General features: G+C 37.8%; 1 protein-coding gene across 1 annotated transcript in view; it reads left to right on the forward strand.

Annotated features, from left to right (window-relative positions):
* Window positions 1-21,674, forward strand: part of HS6ST3 (heparan sulfate 6-O-sulfotransferase 3) — a 638,376-nt gene that overhangs the window by 470,006 nt on the left and 146,696 nt on the right. The window contains exon 5 of the mRNA XM_077753959.1: window positions 5,891-5,908. Within this exon, the coding sequence (XP_077610085.1) occupies window positions 5,891-5,908 (18 nt within the window). The remainder of the gene's footprint in view (window positions 1-5,890; window positions 5,909-21,674) is intronic.

Genomic DNA, 21,674 nt, shown 5'->3' on the forward strand with positions numbered 1-21,674 from the left:
GATTTCTCAGAATGCTTTACAAGATCCCAATTATATCACATACACTTTCATTTATTAAGGGAAACCTCATTTTTTTCCTATCACAAATCAGAAGTTTAGGTCCATAAGTTACTAGATAGTGAACTCGTCTTTAAAAGATAGACTAGGAATACATTGTTGGAATTATCTCAGACTTCTCCTCTGGGAATAGAATAAGGGCCAGGAAATGAAATGATATGAAAATATGACCGTATGGAAGAGGTGTGTTTGGGGCCAAGTCTCTGGGCTTAAGATAAGGGCTACCATAAAGCTTTCTCCTTTTAGCCATTGCTCCACTCTGAGCCATTCCATAGAGGAATGGAAAAAAGAGAGGAAAATAGAACAATGCAGGTTGGATCCTTCAACAAATTGTCTGTGCTGAGAAACTAGGGCTACTGTGCCTGAGCTCCAAGATGCAGGTGGGTTCTAAATCTTAGATTTCATAGGAAACTGACTGGTTTTACGTATGTTATACCTAAAAGAGTCTCATGGTTGCTCTAAAGCCATATTTGGGATGCCTTTCCACTGGGTGCTGGTTGTCAAAACCCAATGTGTCATGGCCAAATGGATTTACTCTGACTTTCATTAAGTGTGTGTGTGTGTGTGTGTGTGTGTGTGTGTGTGTGTGTGTGTGTAAAAGAGAGAGAATGCATGTGTCTCTGTGGCATTTTTCCCCTGGGACATGCCTCAAATAGCAAAGTAAGAAAAGAAGAAAGGTAGAATCAAGCCAACTCTATTATTAATTCAGTACAAGCAAAGAGATATTCCTTCCTTATTTTTATTTATTGCAAAGTGAAGTCATAAAAATAACAAGGATAATTTTAAAAAGATAAAGAAAGACAACTAAAAGTCATTCACTTTAAGATGGGATGAGAATGGATTGGAACAAGAATCCTCAAGTGCATCTTGTCATCATTATTTCAAAAGAAAAATTTTGGGAAGTCTGAAAAGTGCTTTGCTATGAGTGCCGATGGTTTAAAAATGCTATCGGCAACTTCTGCAGAAGGAACTTTTGTGAAGAAGCTGCCTGGCTGTGGTCATGTTGACACTAGAAGTGTTTAGTGACGTCTTTCAGAATCTTGCATGGAAGTAGATGTGGAAAAAGAAGTGGAGAGAGAGGGATGGAAGAGTGTCTCTTCTACAACTTTGTTTTAATAGGTGCAAACTCAGTAATCAACATTACTGTCCACACAATTGTAAAGAAAAAGGGGCACAGCATTGCCAGGTGTTGAACTCAGGATTCAATAAAGCGAGTAAAAGGCATTGGCCATTAAGGAGGCACATCAAAACTGAAGCAACATCTGACTTTGCTGTTACATCTAACTGTCACCCACATCAAAACTAAGAACATTCTTGGCATTCTAGAATGGTCAGTAGTACACTTTTCCCTAGGGGTAGCAGTGATTTTTTTTAACTTCTATCACCATTGACTAATTATTTATGCCTTACTTCTGATGTGCATAAAAATGAAACAACATTGTATGAATTTTTTGTGTGTATCTGGGTTCTCAGCATAATGTCTTATGAGATTTATTCACACTTTATATTTCATTACCTTGTTTAATTTTCAATGCTGTCTACTATATGTTGCAATGTATTTATCTATTCTTCTATTCGTAAATATTTAGGTTGCTTCCAGGCTCTGGCTATTATGAATAAGAATTCTCTGAACATTGCTGCACGTGTCTTTTAGTGAATATACATGGCTGTGCCTAGGAGTGTGATTGCTGAATCACAGGGTAATATGGGCAAACAGGTTTTCAAATTTGTTTGCACCAGTTTGGCTTCCTCACCTTGCACCAGTTACTCCACATTCTTGCCAACAAGTGGTGTTATCAGTCTTCTAGATTTAGCTATTCTAAAAGGAATATTTAATTTACATGTAATCAATGATTAATTATATTGATTTTTGCTGATTTGTTATGTGGATATTCTCTTTTGTATAGTGGTTATGTGTTATAAATTTGTCCAATTTAAAAATTAAGTTTGTCTTTTTTTATTAGTTTGTAAGAGTTTTTGAGATATACTACACTAAGCTTTTTTTTTTTTTTTTTGACATATGTATTTTAAATATCTTCTCTCCCTGGATTAGTTTTTATTCTCCTTCTGGTATCTTTTGATAAATTAGTTCTCAAATCAATGAGCTATAATTTATTTTTTTGTCTTTGATGTACATTGCTTTTATGTACCAATTAGGAAATTATTTTCTACCCTAAGGTTTGAAGATAGTCCATTTTCTTCTGGTAAAAATATTTTCTGGGGGGGGCATTTGGTTTCTTAGAGCTATTTCATGTTAGTTTTTAAATATGGTGTGAAATAATGGGACAAGAGTCATGTTTTTTCTCATTGCTCTAGAGCCATTATTGAAAATAAATTTTTCCTACCAAATTTTAGTGGCATCTTTGTCATAAATCAGCTGACTATAGATTCGTGTATCTATTTCTGAACTGCCTATTCTATGTACACATAGTCTTTTGCAAATTTATTTTCTGCTTTGTATGTTATGGTTCTATTTTTATAATAATAAATATTCAACATAATGCCCTTTTAATAAATAGACAGAATTTAATTTATAGATGCACTAAGATTTACTTAATCCCTATGGTTTATGAATTCACTTATTAAATTTATTTTCTCTCAATATATACTGAATCTTTATGAATTCTTATTCCATACAAATGCTGTAAGAATACCAAGGCAGTTAATTTTTTAATGTATAGAAGCTCTATTATATAGCATGAAGTGCATTAATATAGCATCAGAAGAACTGAATTCCAGTCAAGATTCTGGCACTTAACTAGGTCTCAGCTGTAATTTGGGCACAATAATGCCTACTTCTCAGAATTATAACAAGTATATAGCATATTAATGGGCATGGGAATGCTTTCCAAATTATAAGTTATTACAAAAATGTCTTTTGTTATTGGTAAATAATAAAAGATTGAGGAGCATAATATCATTTTAGCTTCTTTGGCAAACATAAAATCATTTGAGCTTGTTCATGAGTAAACAGACCTTTTCTGGGACAAGGCTCTAATTCAGAAGAGACTGCCAGTCTTATTCAATAACTTTAAATTGTAATAACCTTTTAAACATTAAGTACTTGCCTTATGTTCAGAATTGGAGCGATCCTACATCTGTAATTGTTGGGATAATTAAATATATGATTTCAAAGTTTCAAGAAGAATTTTCCCTATGTTCCTTGTCATCACCCGATGAGGCGTGGCAGGCAGACTTGTTCGCCTAGATTGCAAAAATCAATGAAGGTGTCTTAGACATAAATTCAAAGACCTGGGAAAATGATGAGTATAAAACAGCCCATAAATTTACTAAGGTTGGAGTCAGATAATTATGCATTGCTTGGACACTACCAATTTCAGCAATGACATTGCAGAAGGATGGTCCTCTTAGACATTTTAGAATGGTCTGCAGGAGACACGTTGACCTTGACATCTTCAGCCTTCCCAAAGAAGAGCCTGAGAAAGATGTGTCTGCCTTTTCCCATTCCAAGAAGTTGCTCCTCACATTGAGCTCCTTGGGTAGTTTTCAAGCCTTCTTTTCCTGAGCTTCTGGGAAATACAGATTTATTTCTATATTTCTCTAGTCCAAGTCCTGTGACCTTTGTGGTTAACATGGTGTCCAGCATGTTGCATGTTAGCCAGTGGAAATAATAACCTGAGTGATGTGGAAATGGTGCATTTCTTAAAAATCAAATAACTAGAATTGGATACAATTTTATACATACAGAATGCAATCTATCATTTCAACTGTTTTGAAAACACAAACTTTAGGAGAAAAGTGTATTATTGGTGAGCAAGGAAAAGATGAAATGTCTACAAGTAGTGGCTGAAAAGAAGCAATGAGTCATTACTCATAGGTGCAGTGTCCAACAGTCATGAAATTGTTCAGAGTAAAATGTCACTTACCTGCGTTGTTGGTGTATCAGTCAGTGACCTGGTTGACAGTTTTTAAAACCATAAGAGAAAAGTACATTCTCCTTTTGTTTCAGTGAAGGAATATTATGATATGAAGAATGAAGCATTTTTTAAGTTTTCCTTATATCCTTAAAACTAATAGAGTATCTGAAATAATCAGAATGACAGTGAAAGAGACAAAGTGACTGAGAAGCTAAAAATCATGTATCTGTGTTCTCTCAGAACAGTTAAACATTTAATTCCAAATTGCAGAGATAACCTAAAAGGAAAGTATACAAATTTTCCAAAGATGAGACTGCTAAAACTTCTCTCTCTTTACCTCTTCTCACAACTGTTTGGTTAAGGAAGAGTGTCTTCATTAGCTTTGTCATCTAAATCCTTGGAGTGCTGAGGAGGAAAAAACATCATGTGTTCTTTGGTGTTTTGTGATATCTATGTCCTGCCTAGAAGAAAGAACTTGAGAGTAAAATATTGGAAAAAGGGGTGCCTGGGTGGCTCAGTCAATTGAGTGTATAACTCTTGATTTTGGCTCAGGTCATGATCTCACTGTTTGTGAGATTGAGCCCCATATAGGGCTCCACACTAACAGCTCCAGCGCTCGCTCACTCTCTCTTCCTCTCTCCCTCTCCCTCTCACTCTTCCCTTCTCTCCTTCTCTCTCTCTCTCCCTCTATCTCTCTCCCTTTCCCCTCATTCTCGTTCTCTTTCAAAATAAATAAATTTAAAAAAAAAAGAAAGGTTGAGAAAGGGTACACCATGAAACAATAACCATTATGGATCTGGAGTAGTTATATTAATATCAAACAAAGTAAACCTCAATATAATAAATATCATTAGACACAAAGAAAAACATTTTATGTTAAAATGGTCAATATGTTAGAAAGATATAATCATTGTAAATGTATACACAGCAAATAACAGAGGACTCCCCCATACTTAAGGCAGAAAATAACAGATTTGAAAAGAGAAATACACAATTAAAAACTAATGGTTGGAGATTTCACTACTCCACTACAATTATCAATATAACAAATAACAGAAAGTCAGCAAAGGTATAAAAGACTGAACATTACCAAGTAGCACATCTCACTCAGGAACTATAGAACACACATTTTTACAATGAAATATTCTCCAGGATAGACTATATGCTGGGCCACACAATATTCCCAATACTTTTTTTTAATGTTTATTTAGAGCGAGAAAGAGAGAGAGTATGGGGGAGGGGCAGAGAAGGATAGGGAGATAGAATCTGAAGTGGGCTCTGTGTTGACAGCAGAGAACCTGATACAGAGCTTGAACTCACCAACCATGATATAATGACCTGAGATGAAGTTGAATGCTTAACTGGCTGAGCCACCCAGGTACCCTTCTCAATAGGTTTTTAAAAATTGAAACCATATAAAGTATATTTTCTGACCACAACAAAATTAAATTAGATATCCACAACAGAAAGAAATTTGTGCCAAACATTTAGCTTCTAAACAGCCCATGGGTCAAAGAAGAAACCATAAAGGAAATCAAAAATTATTTTGAGTTGAATGAAAACTAAAAGGGGCTGAAAATTATGGAGTGCAACTAAAGCAATGCTTAGAAGGAAATTTGTAACTCTAGATGCTTATAACACCAAAGAAAAGAATTTCCAATCCCAATAATCTAAGCTTCCATCTTGAAAAAATAGAAAAAGAAAAGCAAACAAAATCCAGAGTAAGCAGAAGGAAGGAAACGATAAAGATTCAAGTAGAAAATTGTGTGTTTACAAGTTACTGAAATGGACTCAAGAAGAAATAGAAAATCAGAAAAGAACAGAACAATAAAGAAATTTAACTAGTAATTTAAAATCTTCCCACAAAGGTCCTGCCTCTCTTGTCTTAAATAGTACATTCTATTAAATGTTTAAAGTAATAACAATTTTTACAGACTCATAAAATAGATGAAAAGGGAACATTCTCACCTGATGTTTTTCAGGCCACAATTACCCTGATACCAAAGTGAGACAAAAACATCACAAGAAAACTATAGACAGATATCCCTCAAAAATATAAATGCAAAACTTTTTAAAATAATATTAGCAAAACAATTTCAGTGGCATATCTAAAGGATTCTATAGCATGAGCATGTGGGGTTTATCTTACAAGTGTAATACTTGGTTTTGCATCTGAAAACTAACTAATTGAATAACCATATCAATAGAATACAAAATAGAAACTACATGGTTATCCCAATAGGCACAGAAAATACATATGATACACATTTCTGGTCAGGATATACAGTGGTACATCTACTTTGGAAAACATTTTTTCCAAAATAACTTATAACGTAAGGTTATACGTTAAATATAACCTTAGCAGACTGCCTTAGAATTCCAAGTTCCACTCTAGTATCTACAAAAAAGAGGTAAAAATATATGTCCACGCAAAGAATTGTATGTGAACATTCACAGCAGTATCATTCATAATAGTCTCAAACTGGAAATGATCCCAATGCCTATGAATTTCAAAATGTGATGTATCTATATAATTAAATGGTATTTAGCAATTAAAAAAAGAACAAGATACTAACAAATACTACAGCATGGATGAACCACAAAAACATTATCCTAAGTGAAAAAGCCACACACACACACACACACAAAACACAAATCTATTATATTATTCCATTTATACAAGCTGTCCATAAAGGCAAATTTATTGAAACACAGAGCAGATCAGTGGTTGACTGGGTTTGGATGTTGAAGCAGGATTGGGTACAAATAGGCTCAAGGGAATTTTTTGGAGTGATAGAAAGTCACTAACTTGTGGCGATGGTTGCTAACTCTGTACATTTATAAATTTCATTTAATTCTACATATGCAGTTGGTGAATTTTATGGCATGTGAATTATACCTTTAACAAGTGGTATAAAAATGTCTTAGTATTTTCATCTGTAAAAAGTGGGTATACACAATATTGTGTGTATAAGAAATGAGATAATTCATAGAAACAACTTTGTACAGTGTTTGATGGAGTAACAGTGAGTCAATGTTTGTCAGCATTCTCCTTCTCTTCCTCTTTCTCCTCCTCCCCCTCATCATCATCTTTATAGTGAATCTAAACATCTGTCTTCAAGACCCTAATCACTGAACTGAGCAGCAGAAAATGCTACCCAAGCCAGTGTAGATTGGTAACATTAAAAATTCATGGTCTCTAACTGGCTGAGTGCTTGATGCTTCCTGGCAGTTCTGTGTCTCTCATTCAGAACCTTCTGTTCTTTTCACAGAGCTCTTCCAAACTTCATCTCCCTCCTCTCTCTTCCTCAAACATGAGTGCCACCTCCTACTTCACAGAGCATAGCATGTCTCTGAAGGGATCCGTTGAAGATATTTGTACGTCTACGGTGATCTTTCCGTCTTCTTTTCTACCAGTGTCACAATTGTCCCTCCTCCCGGGACAGTTCTTGCTTCTGCCCTGGACAAAGTCCTTTGACGTCCTCAGGGACTTTATCAGCATTCTGCCATTACTAAACAAAATAAAAAAATATTTGCCAATACAAAGCTCTTTTCATTCTTTGTTTACCCATTCATGCCGTCACTGATGTATCCAACAGGTTTTTATTGAATGCCTACACTGTGCCAAATACCTTCCTAAGGACCAAAGATATGAGGGTCAGCAAGAGAGAAATGGCCCTTGATCTCATGTAAATTACACAGTTCAGTAGAGAAATAGTGGTTAAAAATAGTTAGAAGACTAGTTAACTTTAATTATTAATGAGTACAACAAAGGAAAAATATGGGAATACTAAGAGAACATATAGGGGAACTTCCAGGGATAGTTCGTTGGAAGTAATATTTAAAATGAATCGTGAAGGATGGATAGGATTTAATAGGCGGTTGGAGATATAGGACAGGGGGGTGGGGAAAGAATTCCCAGCAGAGGGATGACCATGTACAAATGTCTTGAAGCCAAATACAGGAGAATTGCTTGGGATTGGGACCCAAGAGGCATCATTTGAATCCCAGTTCTGCCACTGACTTTGTGTCATGGCGTGGTCATGAACAGTGAGTGACAGAGCCCATCTCAAGAGAAAGAGTACAGTATAGTCTTACTGCCCGGCAGGAATAACTTCATACTTTAGATCCATTATCTTGCTTAGTCCCTCCAGTAACTGTAGGTATTATTACCTCTACTTTGAAATGTGGGATCAGAGATTCATAGCGCTTGATTTGCCCAAGGACACCGAATAGTCGGTGTTAAGACAGACTTTAAACCAAGTCTTTTTGAATAAGTTATATTACAGTGATTTTGGCATATAGCAAGGGCTCAATAAAATTTCTTTTCTACCTATTTCTTTCTTTTGCTCTTTCCTCTGACATGACAGCACCATCATCAATTCATTGAAACACATCACACTGTTATTCCTTCCTTTCCAATATTTTTGTTAGATTAAGATTTTGACACTGTTTAAAAAAGATGTGGTTAATTTTTAAATGGCTACGGATGTTTTCATTTTCCTTTTATCATTGCTGTTATTTCATATCACAATTAGGATGTGACAGCAACATTTTTGAGCCTTGCTTTCTTACTTTTAACATAACAGATTTGATCTAGAGAGTAAGTATGGTCCCTTTCATCTCTAATAGTCTAAGAGTATATTTCTGGACTTTCTATGTAACTTAATTTTCAAAATTTTACTTCTTTATCATATAGTAGTTATAGTTTATGCCCTCAATAAAATAAGTAAATGAAAGTCATTCATGTAAATATTTCATCATGTTTCAAGATATATAATTTGTAGATAGGATAGTGCATCTACTTAGGCTACTTTTTTACATAGAATAAATTTATGAGCCCCAGCATTTCAAGTTTACACTGTAAGACATTTAAAATGTCTTAAAGGTTTATATCAATACATTTTAATTATATAATGTCACCGTGATGAATTTACACCAGTATATTTGCCAATTTTTTGTTATGGAGGATGTCACTTAACCATGGAATCAAAAATGCCTTTCTCATACAAGATAGATAGTCTTTCGAGCCAAGATAAACACTAGATTTCCACTTGTATTTGTTTTATTTATGATGCTCACAAGATAGTATGCCTATGGATTGTGCATAGAGTAATTTATATTTTGCTGATACCAAAGTCTATAAACAGTATTGAATATGAAGGAAAAGCACATTTGTAAGGCCATATTAAAACAGAGAAACAGGTAACAGAAAGTAGCCACCACTTCGGGTAGATTTTTCTATTTTCTTAATATCAAACTTTAACTTGTAACAAAATCTTCTAAAAGGGTCAGTATCCAATTAAACTTTTGTACTAAATGTTGAATACAGAAACAGTTGCTTCTTTACAGAAAATATGCCTTCTGGAAACTTCTAAAATGCATGTCATCTTTTGAGTATAAAAAAGCACATTTGTTATCCTAGTTCAGAGATAATTGCTTGCCATTAGGTTGGTTGGGACGTAAATTTTACTCGTTTCTGTCAGCTTGTGTGTCAACTTCCTAATCTCCATCTCCATCTGCCCCTCCACTGACAAGCTTAGTATCATTCTGCCTTCCGCCAAAATGATAATGACTCGTAAATGTAAATTTCATTGAATTCACACATGTGGAAACATTTATTAACTTCTTTTTTTTAAGGAATAAAGAAATCAGATGGGTTGATCTTGGCTCAGCAGCATTATATTAGAAAATCCCTTCCAAACTAATTTGCTTTCCTTGTTGCAATAGTGTAAACATTTTATTGATTTTTTTTCCTTTTTTTTCATTTTGTAAGTATTATACATGCATTTGGCTGTCAGGGCTTTAGACATAATAGTGTCATCACAGAGATACTTGCTATGCCTTCCTCTAGGTTGCAGGGAGATGTTGTGAGACTAGCCACCTGCAATGGGCCCTTATGCCAGAATTCTGGTTTCTAAGCCCAGAGCCACAATTTATCACCACGGACAGTGACTCTGGAGAAACACCTTTAATAAAAATGGCTTTTGTTTTCCGTTTAACTACGGCTTTTGTTTTTTTCCGAACATTCACCAAGTCCTTGCTTTTTTTCCATACTCTGTTTTAAGCTATTTATACATATTAACTCCTTGTAATCCCCACAAGAACCCTTTGACATAGATCCCATTATGATGCCCATTCTGTAGATGAGAAGACCAAGGCACAGAGAGGTCTCTCACACACTCACACATAGTGTGAAAGGTGAAGCCAGTATTTAAACCCAGGCAGTCTGGTTGGGTGAAAGCTACCCTCTTATTCCCAACACCTCTTTTAGCTTTTAGCGTATTATCTTAGTCCTGAGAAAAACCTAATCAAGCAGAGTGAGAAAACTGGTGCTCAAAAAGTTTAGACAATATCCTTAAGTATATACAATGAATGCAATTAAGTGGCAAAGCGATGCCTGGCTGATATCAAGGCGCATGCTCAGAATGCCATCTGACATTCTAGGAGGCACCGGCCACTGGCCCATTCCCTGCAAGGTGTTGCCCTGCTGAAGGGGGCAAGGTGGGAAAACCCTGCATTCCATCCTATGCTGGGAAAAATGCTGTCAGAGGGTTGCAGAGCTGGCTGGAGCACACTCACTGCTGTGGCACACCAGCTTTGGGGAAAGGGAGACAGAGAGGGAGGTGAGTGAACTAGTATAATCCCCCCCCCCAACTTTTTTGGTATTAGGTACATTTGGTATTATGTCCATTCAACCTGCTCTTCCAGCTTTAAAAAGAAAGAAAAAAGGCAATGTAGTTTCCATATAAAGATGTAAGATCCTGGCACATTAGTCTTACATTTACCCTTGAGGATAAGAATTCTTGCTGATAAGAAGTGAGCTATAAAATATGGATACCATGTCTCAAGTATTTAAGGATAAAGCGATAAACATGCAGATGGGGCCATTAATGAACATTAATTGCTTTAAATTAGGTTTTATTGTGCAGTGGGTAAATTGGAAAGTACACATTTGCATTGGTAATAGAAAATTAATTTAAATGCTTCAGGAAGCAAAATATCACCTGATGTGCTAAAACCTGTTATTTGCAGTAGACTTAAAAGAAAACTTGAAGGACACTGTATATTAAGATAAAAATAAAATGAAATAAAATAAAACAAAACTATAATAAGCTATGCTGGAGGCACACACATACGTGAACACCTCCTTAGGTATAAACCCTGGATAGCTACTTAGCTTGCCTAAGTCAAGAAAAATCCAGATGGCGGCTGGTTTAATGTTATGTTTACTGCACTGTGTCGCTAAACCATGGTGGTAATGGAATGGTGCACTGTAAATCTAGGAGTTATATGGGCCCTCGGGAGGTCTTTGGATTCTTCCTCCTCCCTCCAGGGAGGACACGTCTTGAAATCTTTCAGAGCAGATTGTTACCAATCCATGTCTAATAAGTGCTCAGAGGGACAACGTAGCTCCCCTTCCTCAGTGGCCCATTTCTAGCCCAGTGTGCCCATCCGGGTGGAGGAAGTCCTCTCTCATGCAGCTCGCCGTCTCTCCAGTGGTGCTTTAAACTGTTCTCTTATTTTATATCTGAAGAGCTGGATATATGATTTGGTGGTTCTTCAACTTTCCTACACTTGGATATACTTCTCTTCTCCTTACCACTTAAATGTTTGTTTGTTTGTTTGTTTGTTTTAATATTCATATCATTGTTTTGCCCTGGATCCTGCTCTGAAAAAGGTAGTATTTAGAAATGTTAAAATTTTGGGGTGCTCGGGTGGCTCATTCGGTTGAGTGTCGACTTTGGCTCAGTTGTGATCTCACGGTTCCTGGGTTCCAGCCCCACAACGGGCTGTGTGCTGACAGATCAGAGCCTGGAGCCTGCTTCAGATTCTGTCTCCTGCTCTCTCTGACCCTCCCCCACGTGCACTCTGCCTCTCTCTCAGAAATAAACATTAGTAAAAATTAAAAATTAAGTTAAAATTTCTCTAACGACCTTTCATCCTAAGGCAAAAGTAGCAGGAAATTGTCATCAGAGTTCTTACACTGACTTAGCCAGTGGTGCCGCTGTTCCTTAAGACAGAGGAGAAAGAGAGAGAAATGTCTGGGAGGAGGAACAGAGAACTGAGGTTTAAGTAGCAGAGAATACACTGATCCAGGGTCGAGGGGACAAAATGAGGCTAGAGAAGGGTGCGCAGGTGGTTCAGTTGGTTAAGTGTCCAATTCTTGATTTCAGCTCAGGTCAAGATCCTAGGGTCATGAGATCGAGCCCCATATCTGGCTCTGAATTGAGTATGGAGCCTGCTTGAGATTCTCTCTCTCTCTCTTTCTCTCTCTCTGTCTGCTTCTTCCTTCCCCCCGAAAATAAAATTTTAAAAAATGAGGCTAAAGATTTCTTTTGAGAGCCATCAGGTCATAGATTATTTTCAAAGCAGTGGGATTGAATGAGATTACCTAAGGAGTCGATGTGGAAAGTGGTGTTAAATATAAAAAGAACAAAGCCTCAGGGCACTTCAGCATTTTGAGGTCTGAAAAGAGAAGGATGAACCAGTAAAGAAGACTCAGAAGAAGTGAGGCCAGAGATGAATAGAAAAATTAGGAGAAAGTGGTGTCCTGGAAACCAAATAAAGAAATGCTTTAAGAAGATGGGAGTGGCCAGCTGTGTTTGATGCTGCTGGGAGGTCAAATAAGAGAAAGTCCTTGTTGACCTTTGCAAAGTCATTTTTAGTGGTTTAATAGGGACAAAGTCTGTTTGAGGTAGATTCAAGAGACCATGGCAGACGAAAAGCAGAGCTAGGTGAATGCAGACATCCTTTTCAGGGAGTTAAATATAAAGGGGAATAGAGAGCAGGATGGCAAAGGAGGGGAATGTGAGATCAAGAATAAGTGTTTTTAAGGTATGAGATCCAACAGCAAGAACGTATACTAGTGAGAATGATTCAGTAGCAGAGAGAAAGGAAAATGCTAGAGAGAAAGGAAATGCCAGGGAGGGGACAGAATCCGGTGCCCACAAGTGGAGTATTGATCCCAGATCTAGCTGGCAGAGTTCATCTATGGTCATCAGATGGAAGCTAGATATAGGAGCAAAGATGGAGGAAGTTTAGAGATTTGGCTCATTGAATAATATATTGAACCACTCTTTTTAGATATTTGAATCGAATTTGTCTCAGGTAATCAAATATTTTCTTAGTTCTTTGAATAATCCATTGGCCATTGGCAAGAGGGCCTGTTGTGCCAAATGGATAATGAGCCGCTAACAGAAATGGAACGTGTGTGGTGTTTATGCAGCCAAAGATCTTATAAGTGCTTTCTGCTAGGCATGGCTGCCCTCCCTGGGGGCGAGCACTGATGTTCCTTGGCCCTTCCTTCCTATACCTGGGATCAGACCTCCTCAGGGCAACGAGAGCTAGTATGAACTATAACAGGGCTTTACTGAACACGTAGGGAAAAGGAAGGCACTTTTAAGCTCCATGTAAAACAAAATACAGCACAAGAAAGGAAACGTAATTCCTTTTTGGATCACCTGTGAATAATACATAGTAATAATAAAGTAAATATTGACTAACCATTTGGTGGGGCGTGTGTATAAGAGGTACAACAGAGTAAAATCCTTACATTCCACACCATGGAGCCAATACATAATATTTACAAAAAATAAATAGAAGTATAAAAACGTATTTTGAAATGTGAATATAAATGATAAAGAAAAATATTTGAAAGTCGCTACTGTCAGAGAGAAAATATTACAGATGAGGCTAGTGGGACAGGTAGTACTGATTTAATTGTAAGTTATATAATATTCTAGGGGTATCTGGGTGGCTCAGTCAGTTAAGCATCCAATTCCTGGTTTTGCCTCAGGTCATGATCTCATGGTTTGTGGATTTGAACCTGCTTTGGGCTCCATACTAACAGTGTGGAGCCTGCTTGGGATTCTCTCTCTCTCTCTCTCTCTCTTTCTCTGCTCCTCCCCTATTCGCTCTCTATCCTTCTCTCTCTCAAAATAAGTAAATAAACATTTTTTAAAGTTATGTAATAGTGTAACCTTTTAAACTATTTATTATTTTGTTTTTAGATGTTCCTTTGATAAAATACTTCAAAGCTGATTAAATTATAATGTGGCATTACGGCCTGAATTGTGCCTGTTCCAAAATTTATATGTGGAGTTTCTGAACCACATTTCTCCTATTTGGAGACAGGTTCTTTAAAGAGTAATTAAATTAAAATGAGGTTGTTAGAGTGGACCCTAATCTAATGAGACTAGTGTCCTTAGAAGAGAAAATTTGGACACAGACAGAGGGAAGACCATGTGAAGACATAGGGCAAAGACGCTATCCACAGGCCAAGGAGAGAGATCTCAGAAGAAACTAACCTGCCAACATCCTTGTCTCAGACCTCTAGCTTCCAGAACTGTGCCAAAAGAAATTAACATTGTTTAGGCCATCCACTTGGTGGCACTTTGTTACAGCAGCTGTAGGAAACTAATACACTTGGGAGCTCCTTTATGGCGGTTGTCCTGTTGAGGACATGGATCTAGGACACATCCTTGTGATTAAGTATAGATTCAGTTGAAGGGAATGGCCATTGTCATTCCTCTTGGGGATTCATGGGGATTCTGGTGCAGGAAATGACCAGTCCTTGAAATATATAAGGCCAGCATCTTCAAGCCGGTCTCTACTTCATCTTCATATTACTTTCTCCTCTGTGTGTGTTCATTTTCCCTTTGCCTCTCTCTTAAAAGGGCACTTATGGTTGCATTTAGGGCCTACTGGGATAATCCAGAATCATCCCCCCAGCTCAAGAGCCTTGGCTTAATCACATTTGCAGGAACCCTTTTTCCAATCTTACAGTTCTCCGAATTAGGAACTGATTGCTTTGGGTAACCATTACTCAGCCACCCACAGGAGGTAACTAGTATTTTATTGCTCAAAGCTAATAGAATCTTCCCTTTTGAAATTGCAAAATGATGTGTTTTGATGTTAGTTTCTGTCAATCATTTGCTTTGCAGGCACTTTGTGGGCAATTTAATCTAGAAACTCATGTCCTTTATTTCAGGGATATTTTATTGATTCCTTGAACTCTTTTCTCCAGATCCTTGTCAAAGATTCCTCCCTGTCAGCTGTGGAACCTCCCAGTTCCTCCATGTAAATTCTCTGGTCATTTACATCTTCTCTTGTGCTTTCTGGTCTTTGAACTTTTTGCCCCAGTTCCTGGGAGCCTTAAGTTTCCTATTAGTATTTTACATTTCTCATATTAGAGTATTAATATCTAATAATGCTGATCCTTACTTTTATAGCCTCCAATTCTTATTTCATGACCACAATATTTTCTCATCTCTGAGGATTTTTTTAAAATTTTAATGTTTATTTATAATTTTGACAGAGAGAGAGAGAGAAAGACAGCACAAGTTGGGGAGGGGCAGAGAGAGAGGGAGACACAGAATCTGAAACAGGCTCCAGGCTCTGAGCTGTCAGTACAGACCCCAATGCAGGGCTCGAACTCACAAACCCCAAGATCATGACCTAAACCAAAGTGGGAATTTAACCGACTGAGACACCCAGGCATCTGAGATTAGGCATCCTTCGGATTTTTTAATTAGTTCTTTTTTTAACTTTTAGTATTATCTCTGTTTCTTCCAAGGGCTTTAAAAAATCAGCTTGTTTTTACTGTTCTCATTGTTTAAATGTTTATGTATTTTGAGAGAGAGAGAGAGAGCGAGCATGCACGCATGAATGAGAAGGGACATAGAGAGGGTTCCCAACCTTGAACTGACACACGATGAGATCATGACTTAAGCCAAAATCAAGAGTCAGATGCTTAGCTGACTGAGCCATCCAAGTGTCCCACCTCTCTCATTTATGTGGGAAGATTTCTTCAAATGTCTGAATGCTTGCCCAAAGTTAGTGGTGAGGTAATGAACAGTTATAAGGGGATCACAAAGCTCTTTTGATGGGTGACCTCCAAGGGTCAGTTTCTATAAGTTTTTTTCCCCTCTAGGTGGTCCTTGCTCTTAGAGAAAAACCCTCTTTTTTCTGGGGTGTGTGAGCCAAACTGGCAGTATTGTGCAAGCTGAGTGGGGAAAGAGGCTGGCTTCTGCCCACTCATGAGCAGACTTTGACTTAGTCTTCCATGGCCCTCAAATGGACTCATTGTTCCTGAGTTCATATGCTCTGATTTAGTCTCAACAGAAAGTCCACATTCCTTTTGTAAGATGAGGAAGAGCCTTGGAAACACATGGCCCCTCCAACTTCTGAGCCTCCTTGGGGTCAGCACGTACTCACCTGCTCACTTCTGCTTTCCCTGTCCCTGCCTACCCTTCTCCCTGTGCACTCCCCACACCCCACCCCCACCCCCACCCAAAGACTTGATTTCAGCTCTGCTCTCAGAACCTGTGCTGGTATCTCTTACTTGCTATGTTTGCTTTTCTATTCCAAACAGAAGATCCTTGTGAGTTTATGCCTTTTTTATTCCTTTACTGTTTTACTGTTTTTAAAAATCATGTTTCAGGAGAAAACAGAGATACATGCCTTGATTCAATTTGCTGTGTTTAAGCTTAGTTTTTCAAATAACAATCAATTTAGCATCCAAATAATCCATTCTAGCTTTAGCTGTGCCAAGCCCAGCCTTCTTCCAGTATAAGATGAAGAGAAATTCAGGCCTACATGCCTTTATCTCAGGAGCTCAGTCTCCACTCTTGATGTTTGGGAAGCTACTACTTGTGTAAGAATATGCAAAGCAAACAAAAACCAACACACACATGCACACACATACACCCTTAGTATAAGCTGTAATTTTAAGTATACATTTAATTATATAAATTAGATATCCCTAAATCTAAAGCTAAATATCAATTTGAAAAAAATCAAGAACTGTATTTTTTAAGAACTGTTATTTTCTAATTTTGAGAAGGAATTATTCCTCACTATTTTCTAAATATATATAAGTTCTCTCTATATATATGCTATATTGTATACTCCCTATATATACTAAATTTAATTCCAAAAAATATGTCTATCTCATTCTAAAGAAAGAGTATTTTGGTTATTTCATTGAATGTAGGGTTTCCTTAAGAATAGAATGGTAAAATAGGAAGGAACTTTCCCATATTTGCAGAATGAAAGGTCCCACTTTTTAGAAGAGAAAATACATATTTTTTCCAGTTACAAAAAACATTTTTTTTTCCAATTTCAAAGGCCATGTAAGATCAAGTCTCTCCTGGACATCTAGTTACATAAAAATGTTTTAAGAAAGCATCACTCATCATCAGGGAAGTTCAAATCAAAACCACAATGATAGATCATCTCATATCTGTTAAATGGTTATCATCAAAAAGACAAGAGATAAGTACTGGTGAGAAAAGGGAATCCTTGTGCACTGTTGGTGGAATGTAAATTGGTGAAGCCACTATGGACAGCAGCATGGTGGTTTCTCAAAAAATCAAAAACACAACTACCATATGACTCAGAAATTCCACTTCTGGGTATATGTCCAAAAGAAATGAAAACAGGATTTCAAAGAGATATTAGCACTCCCATGTTCATTGCAGTGTTATTAACAGGCAAGATATTGAAACAACCTAAATGTCTGTCAATGGATGAACAGATAGAATTGTGGCATATATACAATGGAATATTATTCAACATGAGAAAGAAGGAAATCCTGGTGTTTGCAACAACATGGATGGACTTTGAGAACATTGTGCTAAGTGAAATAAGCCAGACAGAGAATGGTCAACATTGGCATGGTATCACTTATAGGTGGAACTAAAAAAAAAAGTCAAACTCAAGAAAACAGAGTAGAAACATGGTGACCAGAGACTAGAAGATGGAAGAAATAGGGAGAGGTTGATAAAAAGACACAATCTTTTAGCTATAAATAGGGTCTAAGGATTTAATGTATATCATGGTGACTAGAGTTGACACCATTGTATTGTGTAATTAAAGTTTGCTAAGAGAATAGAACTTAAATATTCTCACTGAAAGAATAGGAGAGAGAGAGAGAGAGAGAGAGAAAGAAAGAAAAAGAAAGAAAAAGAAAAGAAAGAAAGAAAGAAAGAAAGAAAGAAAGAAAGAAAGAAAGAAAGAAAGAAAGAAAGAAAAAGAAAAAGAAGGGAAAGAAGGAAGGAAGGAAGGAAGGAAGGAAGGAAGGAAGAAGGCAAGGAAGGAAAGGATGAAGGAAGGAAGAAAGGGAGGGAAGGAGGCAAGAAAACAAGGAGTAAGGCAGAGGAGATTATTATAAGGCTAAATGAAGATTGGAATCAGATTTGGAAATCAGTCTGAAGCAGCTTGAAGGACTAACCTCTCTCTTCAGTTTTCACTAACACCCCACATGGGCTCCCCCTGTACCATCACTTTTTTCTGTGTGCATCTGTACCTTCTTTAGATTTTGATTATTAATCCACTATCCATCTGCTATCATTGCCCAGTTACACAGAGAGCTGTGCTCTTGGCTACCATACAGGGCCAGTCTGCTTTCTAGATGAATTGCCCTGGTGCCTACTGCTAATCCCTTGTCCAGTCAGAGCCACCTGTGCGATGCAGGGGACCCAGGGTTGCCTCTAGGCCTCGAGCTCTGTATTAGTCTGCCCAGGCTGGTCGCTGTACCACACACTGGCAATGAGCAGAGCTGCCTGAACCAGAAGCCAACTCTCAGGGCTGTGAACACCATCACGGACATGCCGAGGGCAATGTTCAACCCCATTACAGTTCCATAAACAAATGTATTTTTACCAAATTGAATGAAGCTGATTTGCCCAAGATACGAATGCTTCATATCAATTATAAGTAGTACCGGGCTCAATAAATTTCCCTGACAAATTGCTTTATGATTCCCATTCCATCCCAGGAGATATAGTAACTATTATTTTTTAAAGTCCTCATTTCCAGGTTGTAGTTGTCTCCCTTAAAGGTTTTGAGGTCTAAGTCATAATTTTCTAAATTATTTATGATTGTGTTCTTCAGAAAAGACCAAGAAAAGTTGACAAGTCTTGTGAAGTCAAGATAAATGACACTTTGTGGTGTCTTTCATCTGTAAGATCCATTACTCTGTCAAAGGAGTAATTTAGATGGCTGTGATTTGTTCCTCAGAAAGTTATTTTGATTTTTTCCAGCACCCTCTCCTTGGGTGTGGTGGTCAGTGGGTTCTGTTAGGTAGAAAATCTCTCTGAGTAAACTAGAAACAGGACAAGGGGCAAGGGCATAGTCAGTAAAGAAAAATTGGCATTGTATTCGCCTTTTGTCAAATACTCCATCACGATGCCTACGGCTGATCTTGGAGGGAAGGCACGGGTCATCTCTCTGGGTGGTCAGGGAGATTTCCGGATTAAAGGAAAAGTTATTTGCCACATTCCTAGATTCCTAGGTTTTAGATTACAGTAAATGGAGGCGAAGCACAAGAACATCTATGTTGTTGCATTTCGAGAGTCAGTTTTTGGATTAAAGCAGGTTGGGTGGATTGGTTTGCATTTTGATAGGATATATTTTCTCTACCCAGAAAGATGCAGTACAATATAAGATAAGATGTTTCTTGGTATTTTAAACTTCAGTTGGGCATGTGTGTGTATGTGTGTACAGTTTATTCTTGAACAACGTGGGGGTTAAGAGTACCAACACACCCCGTGCAGTCAAAAATCTGAGTATAACTTTTGACTCACCCAAAACAACCACTAATGGCCTACTGTTTACTGGAAACCTTACCAGTAGTGTAAACAGTTCATGAGCATATATTTTGTTTATTATGTGTATTGCATGCCATATTCTTACTGTAAAGTAAGCTGGAGAAAATGATTAAGAAGATCATAAGGAAGAGGAAATACATTTACAGTACTGCACTGTATTTATTGAAAAAAATCCGCATACAAATGGACCCATGCTGTGCAAATCTGTGTTGCCCAAGGGTCAACTCTGTATATACATATATATATTATGTATGTATGTATGTATATCACACATTTTTGTTGTTCAAGAAAAATTAAAATGAAAGAGAAGGTTACGTGTCATTTTCATTCCCTGTACTCTATTTCTTTTTTAAAGAGATTTATTTTCAGGATATTATTAGCAACTCCAAGCCCATATCACTTTGCACTCAATTCCCTTATATATCTTATGACATCGTGTTGTAAATATTTGATTACATCTTTCTTCTTTCCTCGAGAACTTGAGTCATGCTAGAGTCACATAAATCTCGTTTCAAATTTTAGTGAATATTGTACTTGGTCAAAATGCTTATTTATTTATTGTTTCATACTGAGTTCTTTAAGGTGAAGAAATAATTTGAGGACCCGGGCCTGTAATATTTGGTAATCCTACTGTAGTACATTATTGTAGCATTCTGACTACTCCTTAAAACCAGTTAAAAGCAAGATTGACTCTCTGACCTCAAAAGCGACATGAAGAACTGACAGTGATACAGAGTTGCTCTCACTTAGATTCCACCTTATCTCATTAACTGTCCATCTATTAATTACCACCCTGAGCACTTCATCATTTACTTGTTTTTCTTAACCATTCAGCTATTTGTGCAACCCTCACAGCATTCAGGAGAGGGAACAAAGAAAGCAGAATTTCAAACAGGAGCTTTTGTTATCTATAAAACAATTTACGAAAATGTCAACCCTGAACTCACCCTGAGTGTGGGGATGATGGGAAAATCACATCTATTTCCTCGAATGGTCATTGAACAAAGAGGTCGCACCGGGAGGGAACAGAGGAGACAGGATGGTGGCTCTGCTTTCTTAATAACCACGCCCTCCTCTGCCTGGCTGGCCTTTGCAGAGTTCTTCTATACTTGTTAATCTAACATCCACATGGGGATATAATCTGCAGATACCAGCCTCTTTTCCTTATTACGCTGTTGGATGTGACCAGGACTTGTCTTTGAGTTCTGAGCATCTTACTAGTATCTACAGGAGCTAGCATCCCAGCATCTTAATGTAACAGTCAAAAGTTGACTGATGACTGAACCAGCTAACTAATTAGTTAATCATGGGCAACATGAGCATCACTCTGAAAAGCTCTTAACAGGCTTGTATAAAGCACACTGACATCCCTTCCAGCCTCACCTTGCAAACCCAGACCATGGACTTCTCATGAGCCCCCACACCAACAGCTACACAGATTCTCGGTGTGAGAGGATTACACAGACACATTCACATGTGCGTATTCGGATGCCTTTATTCGGGAGCTTTATGCCCCCTACCCCAGCCACTCCCACCACACACACCCACNGCAGAGCCAAAGACACTTTGCCCTTAGAGTGTGTTGCTGCTTCCCTGTCTTTGTCAGTGCTTCCTTTTTGTTTTCCTAGGAGGACTCACTTGAAATGCTGCTGTTCCCTAGCCTTCTGCCTCCACAGATGCCTTCTTTTAGGGAGGTCACCTGCTGGTTACTGTGGCAACCGCTGTATGGAGCAGATTGTTCTTTGCCATTTCTTGCTGTAAGGTAGACATCACACACTCATTCATCAAACATTTAAGGATCTGGTATGGGCTGACATTCAATAATGGGATCTAAAGTTCCAAGAAAACAAATTCTGGCCTTGAGGACATTAGAATCTTTGGGAGAATTTGGGCCAAATAAGAAACGGTTTGTCCAAGAGCCCAAAGTGCCATATTTCAAACCGAAAAGCAGGGGTGGGAGAAGAATGGAGAAGGAATGCAAGGGGCTGGGAGGAAAGGGATCCAGCTCTGCGTTATGAGGGAAGAGCCTCCAAGCCCATCCAGCACAATGATCCGGGACAGGCTTGTCCCCTGGAGACGCCAGTGTTTATGGATGGGAAATTTGCTATGAAAGGCCCTGCCCCCA

This window comes from Crocuta crocuta, unplaced genomic scaffold (genome assembly GCF_008692635.1).
Source record: "Crocuta crocuta isolate KB4526 unplaced genomic scaffold, BGI_CrCroc_1.0 scaffold31, whole genome shotgun sequence".
NCBI classification, from domain to species: Eukaryota; Metazoa; Chordata; class Mammalia; order Carnivora; family Hyaenidae; genus Crocuta; species Crocuta crocuta.